Source organism: Corvus brachyrhynchos, unplaced genomic scaffold (assembly GCF_000691975.1).
Source record: "Corvus brachyrhynchos isolate BGI_N302 unplaced genomic scaffold, ASM69197v1 scaffold150, whole genome shotgun sequence".
In the NCBI taxonomy this organism is placed as follows: domain Eukaryota; kingdom Metazoa; phylum Chordata; class Aves; order Passeriformes; family Corvidae; genus Corvus; species Corvus brachyrhynchos.
In genome coordinates this window covers 1654966-1661037 of record NW_008236162.1, presented here as the reverse complement: position 1 = coordinate 1661037, position 6072 = coordinate 1654966, and the positions used below count along the sequence as shown (strand labels likewise).

General features: G+C 50.4%; 1 protein-coding gene across 5 annotated transcripts in view; it reads right to left on the bottom strand.

Moving 5' to 3' along the window:
* ENTPD4 (ectonucleoside triphosphate diphosphohydrolase 4) overlaps positions 1–6072 on the bottom strand; it is a 17590-nt gene that overhangs the window by 3275 nt on the left and 8243 nt on the right. For 3 of the 5 annotated variants that reach the window (XM_017731744.1, XM_017731775.1, XM_017731760.1), the window contains 4 exons: positions 5578–5732; positions 4109–4275; positions 3123–3447; positions 421–506 (listed from right to left, as the gene is read on the bottom strand). In XM_017731744.1, coding sequence (XP_017587233.1) covers positions 421–506; positions 3123–3447; positions 4109–4275; positions 5578–5732 — 733 coding nt within the window. The remainder of the gene's footprint in view (positions 1–420; positions 507–3122; positions 3448–4108; positions 4276–5577; positions 5733–6072) is intronic. The other 2 variants (XM_017731751.1, XM_008632908.2) reach the window with 1 other exon arrangement.

The window sequence follows — 6072 nt, the reverse complement described above, 5'->3', positions numbered from 1 at the left end:
GGGGGGGCGGGGGGGGCAGGGAGGGGCAGGGGGGGTCAGTGGGGACAGTGGGGGACAGTGGGGACAGTGAGGGTCAGTGGGGTCAGAGCGGGACAGAGGGGGAGAGAGGGGTCAGTGGGGGTCACTGAGGGTCAGTGGGGTCAGTGGGGGACAGAGGAGTCAGTGGGGTCAGAGGGGGTCAGTGAGGGACAGAGGGGTCACAGTGAGGGACAGAGGGGTCAGTGAGGGACAGAGGGGGACGACAGAGGGATCAGAGGGCTCAGCCAGCACAGCAGGATCAGGCAGCAACAGCGGGATCAGCTCAGCTCAGCATTCCCATGACCACCAGGAACACCCAAACACAGAATTCCCAGGCTTTTCCCAGTTTTCCCCCCACTGCCCGGGATGCCCGGAGCGGGCCCGGGCCGGGCTCGGACTCACTTGAGGCGGTGCAGGTCCGCGTGCGAGGCGTAGAGCCCGCGCTCGAAGCGCTGCCGCAGCACCGACCACCTGGTGGCACAGTATTCCTGCGGGAAAACAGGGAAAACAGGGAAAAAGGGAAAACAGGGAAAACGGGAATCATCCCTGTACGAACGCAGAGTGCCGAGAATATTTCTCTGCCTGTTTTTAAGGGTTCTTCCCCCCCCGAACAACGCTGGTTTAGCTTCAGACCTTGGAAAAAATTAGCAACAGTCAGACAAGAACTGGAAAATGCAGAGGTGGGAATGAGGTGATGGACGACGATGGGAGATTGGCACAGGGTGGAAAATTTAGAGGTTTTGGGCTTCTCTTTGTAGTAAAGAGATGAGAGTAAAAAAGATCCAAGTGGAGGATTGTTGTTGTTCTCTAAACCTTCTTCTCCTTCTTCTACCACTCCACGTTCTGCAGTAAAAGTGGTTTGGGATGATTGGATAGAGAATTCCGCAGTTCCTGCCCGTGTTACTGAATAACGGGTAGGAAAGTGAAAATAATGCACGTTTTTAGTAACTATTGGTTAAAATATCTTTAGAAGGCCGTGTAAATCTTGATAATTGGACTCATTCCTACTTTCCTTCCTTCCATGCTGTACCTGGGTCACGCTGGTGGCTCTGTTCCTCTGATTAAGACTCAATAAAGAACTCTCTGGAAGCATTGAAACTCCAGGAAAAGTCTTGGCTTATCTTTGAAACTCCTTGCAAGGATTTCAGTAAGTTCTCTCCCATCAGGAGGGACTTGATTTAGGGCACGGCTCGGTGTCGATCCCAGCACTCCTTCCGCCCGGAGAAGGGAAATCCCAGCGGATAAAACGCTCTGGAATTCCCGACGTGAAAAAACAACAGCAGCTCGTGCTGGCAGGAAGGCGGATCCCGAATTTTGGGGGAATGTTTCGAGCCGTGCGTGGAGTTTGGGGTGGAATTAATGTTCGGGAATGTCGTTGGGAGCGGGAAAGTGAAGCTCTGTTTTTTGGGAATTGGCTCATTGCTGTGTGTTGTAGCTTCACCTGCTTCCAAAAAAACAGAATTCTCCAGGAATAACACCGGGAAAAGGGCACAAAAGAAGAGGAAAAGGATCTTTTCCCAAGAATTTCCCAGTCTTTTCCCAAGAATTTCCCAGACTTTTCCCACTAATTCAGACACTCCTAGAAAACAACAAGGATGCCGAATGGATTTTCCCGGTTCTGCTGTTTTACCATTGAAAATCCCTGTTTTCCAGGAAAGTTCAATCACAGAGCCGTGGAATTGTTTGGGGTCCCAAGGGATTCAGGGATTCTCTGGTTCCAAGCACTTCCATGGGAAGGGATCAATTCCGTGATCCCAGGTGGCTCCAAATCGCATCCAGCCTGGCCTTGGGTGAGGAACGGGGAGTTCCGAGGAGGAAATATGGATAGACCTGCAGGGCCGTCTTGAGGCCTAGGAAATTTGGGATTTCTTAAGAAAATCTGGGCTTTCCTAAGGGAATTTGGGATTTCTTAAAAAAATTTGGGATTTCCTAAGGAAATTTGGGATTTCCTATGGAAATCTGGGATTTCCTAAAGGAATTTGGGATTCCTTAAGGAAATCTTGGGATTTCCTAGGAAATTTGGGATTTCTTAAGAAAATCTGGGCTTTCCTAAGGGAATTTGGGATTTCCTAAGGCAATTTGGGATTTCTTAAAAAAATTTGGGATTTCCTAAGGAAATTTGGGATTTCCTATGGAAATCTGGGATTCCTTAAGGAAATCTTGGGATTTCTTACGAAATTTGGGATTTCCCAAGGAAATCTGGGCTTTCCTAAGGGAACTTGGGATTTCCCAAGAAATTCGGGATTTCTTAAGGGAATTTGCGATTTCCTATGAAAATCTGTGATTTCCCAAGAAATTCGGGATTTCTTCAGAAAATCTGGGCTTGCCTAAGGCAATCTGGCATTCCCTAAGAAATTCGGGATTCCCTACAGAAATTCAGCATTTCCCGCGGAAAAAATTTCACTGCGGGACTCTGGCGACCAAACCCCGGCGCGGAGTTAAAACCCCGGAGAACAATCCCGGATCAATCCCGAATCAATCCTGGATCAATCCCAAATCAATCCCAGATCAATCCTGGCTCAATCCTGGCTCAATCCCAAATTCCCAGATCAATCGCAAATCAATCGCAAATCAATGCCGGATCAATCCTGGTTCAATCCTGGTTCAATCCTGGATCGATCCCGAATCAATCCCAAATCAATCCCGGCTCAATCCCAAACCAATCCCGGCTCAATACCAAATCAATCCCAAACCAATCCCAAATCAATCCCGGCTCAATCCCAAATCAATCCCAGCTCAATCCCAAACCAATCCCGGCTCAATCCCAAACCAATCCCAAATCAATCCCGGCTCAATCCCGGCTCAATCCCAAATCAATCCCAAATCAATCCCAAACCAATCCCAAATCAATCCCGGATCAATCCCAAATCAATCCTGGATCAATCCCAGATCAATCGCAAATCAATCGCAAATCAATGCCGGATCAATCCTGGTTCAATCCTGGTTCAATCCTGGATCGATCCCGAATCAATCCCAAATCAATCCCGGCTCAATCCCAAACCAATCCCGGCTCAATACCAAATCAATCCCAAACCAATCCCAAACCAATCCCAAATCAATCCCAGCTCAATCCCAAACCAATCCCGGCTCTCCCCCCGCCCCACCTTGGCCGCCCTGGTGAACCTGGCGGCGCTGTAGTCGCCGCCCATGCGCAGCACGTCCTCGGTGCAGTAGTAGAACTCGGAGAATCCGTAGAATTCGCTGTCCTGGAAGCGCACGGGCGGCTGGAAAACGCCGTTCAGGGAGCTGCGGGTGCCGTTGGTTCGGTTGAGGAGCGGCCGGAGCAGCTCCCGGCACAGCTGGAAGTCGCCGGTGCCGCGCAGGTGCAGCGTGAGGCCGCGCTGCCGCCGCTCGTCCCGCGCATCCAGGGGAAGGCAGGGATCCAGGAATGGCGAATCCGGGCTCAGGCCGCTCTGCCTGCCCAGCAGCCTGGGGGGAATAGGGAGGAGAGGTTGGGAATAGCCAGGCTCGGCTGGAAAAGTTGGGGAGTTTCCCCTGGAATGGGGAGAAATTGGGGTTTGCTTCGTTCAATGGATGGGTTGGATTGGTGAATGAATTCATTGCTGACGGGATGGAAATATCCAGGGGCAGCCACGGCTGCTCTGGGAATGCCAGCCCAGCCTCTCCCCACACTCCCAGCCAGGAATTCCTTCCACAAATCCAACCTCAATTCCAGTTTGAACCCATTACTCCTTGTCCTCCACTTCCTGAGGAGGAATCCCTCTCCACTTCCCAAATTTTCCCTTCCCTTCCCTTCCCTTCCCTTCCCTTCCCTTCCCTTCCCTTCCCTTCCCTTCCCTTCCCTTCCTTTCCTTTCCCTCATGGAAGTGCTGTGAGCTCTCCACACAACATCCAGGATCATTCCCACCTTTCCCATCTTTCCAGAGCCACCTCCCACTGTCCCAGCTTATCCCAACCTGGCCTTGGACACTTCCAGGGATCCAGGAGCAGCCGCAGCTCCTCTGGGAATTCCATCCCAGCCCCTCCCCACCCTCACAGGGAGGAGCTCCTTCCCTAAATCCAACCTCAATTCCAGTTGGACACTTCCAGGGATGGATCAGCCCTGAATTCCCCGGGGAATTCCCAGTACCTGTTGCTGAGCAGGGTGCTGGAGAACAGGCTGTCCTCGTATCTCTGCCGGGCCGCATTCCCACCGAATCCCAGGAATGTTGCCACGTACACCCGGTACACGTGCTCCGTCTGGTGGGCGTCGCACCCCAAATTAAACTCCGCCAGCAAATTCTTGGCCACTTCCTCCTGCAGCAAAAGCAGGAATAAACGGGATGATCCCGACCCTGAAAGGAATTTTTTCCGATGTCCTGGACACCTCTAAATTCAGCCCTCGCTCATCTCCCGATCCACAGGATCGTGGAATTGTTCTGGTTGGAAAAGATCTTTAAGATCATCGATCCAACATCCTCAAGAGCCACATCCGTGGGGTTTTGGGTATTCCCAGGAATGGGGACTCCACGCTGCCCTGGGCAGCTTTTCCAACATTTTCCATCCCTGGAGAGCCCAGGTTTTTGAGTTTTCCTCTGGGATAATCATTTCCCATGGTAATTGTAAAATCCAAGATTATTTCGTAGGGAGAGCAAAACTGAGGAGTTTTCCTCGGGAATGATCATCTCCCAAATAATTCTGAAAAATCATTTCATACGGAGAGCAAAATCTTGGAATTCCAGATTCCCGGCCCTGCTGACACTCAAGGAGCTGCAAAGCCTGGGAATTGCTCCTGTGGAGCCAGGAATTTTCTTCTCCCATGGGAAAACGTGAGTTGTGGCTCCTGAATTCTCTGCTCCACTTCCCCCCTTCCCAATCCCGATTCCCAGGACAGATTCCATGACCAAAATCCCTATTTTACACCCGTTTCTGCTCAGATAAAACCACCCCACAGCCAGGAATTTTCATCCCTATTCCCAGTTAATTTCTGACTGGATCTGAACTGGATCTGAATATCCAGATTTTATTAATTCCAAATTAATTAAAACCCCGTAATTAGGAAAATATTCCACAGGATTTCAAAAATCCATTCCTGGAACAGAGCCAAACACAGGCATTTTCTGCTGTTCTTCCTTTAGATGATTCCCAATTTATTTCATGGGATGTTCAGCTTAAAATATTCAGGAATTCCTCCAGAATTCCATGGAATTGGAGCGGTTTATGTCCCATTTAAGACTCGGGACAAAGCAATTCCATGACATTCACACAACCGCTCATTCCATTGCTCCCAAAAATGAAAGGAAAAAGTCGTTTTTATGGAAGTTTTTTCTAGGAACCACCAGGGATTCTGGGGGTTTTAAGCCCCGGGATGCAGAATTTGGAATTTAAGGGATTGAAAATTGTCTGGAAAAAAGACTAAAAATTCCGGATGAATGCAGGATCTGAGTGATGGGAATGATGGAAAACACAAAAGGAATTCTTAGCTGGCGGAGGCCTCGCGCTGCCATCGTCTCTCTCGCTTTGGGAATGGGATGGGATGGAGGATTCCGAAGGATGGGAAAGAAAGGAAAAGGCGTTAAAATCATTCCCGAGGGAAGAGGGAATTGCACGGATAATGACCTGCTGCGGGGAGGCAACGCTTACACTTTGGGGGACTTCGTACGCGATCTGCGTGGAAACGCCGCCCATGTCCAGGATCCCCACGGTCCTCTTCCGGAAAATGGGATCCCGGCGCTCGCTTCCCGGGATCTGCACCTCCACCATGGCCTCGTCCTCTGGGGAACAGAGAAAAGCAGTGGGATATAGGGAGAAATCACCTGGAAAATCACTGGGATACAGGGAAAAATCAGTGGGAAAATCCCTGGGATACAGGCAGGGAGGGAAAATAGGATCCTGGTGCTCGCTTCCCAGGATTGTCCTCTGGGAAACAGGGAAAATCACTGGGATACAGGGAGAAATCACCGGGATATTTCCTGGAACTGCACCTCTACCATGGCCTCGTCCTCTGGGGAACAGGGAAAATCGGTGGGAAATAGGGAGAAATCACCTGGAAAATTAACTGGAATACAAGGAAAAATCAGTGGACCAATCCCTGGGATACAGGCAGGCAGGGAA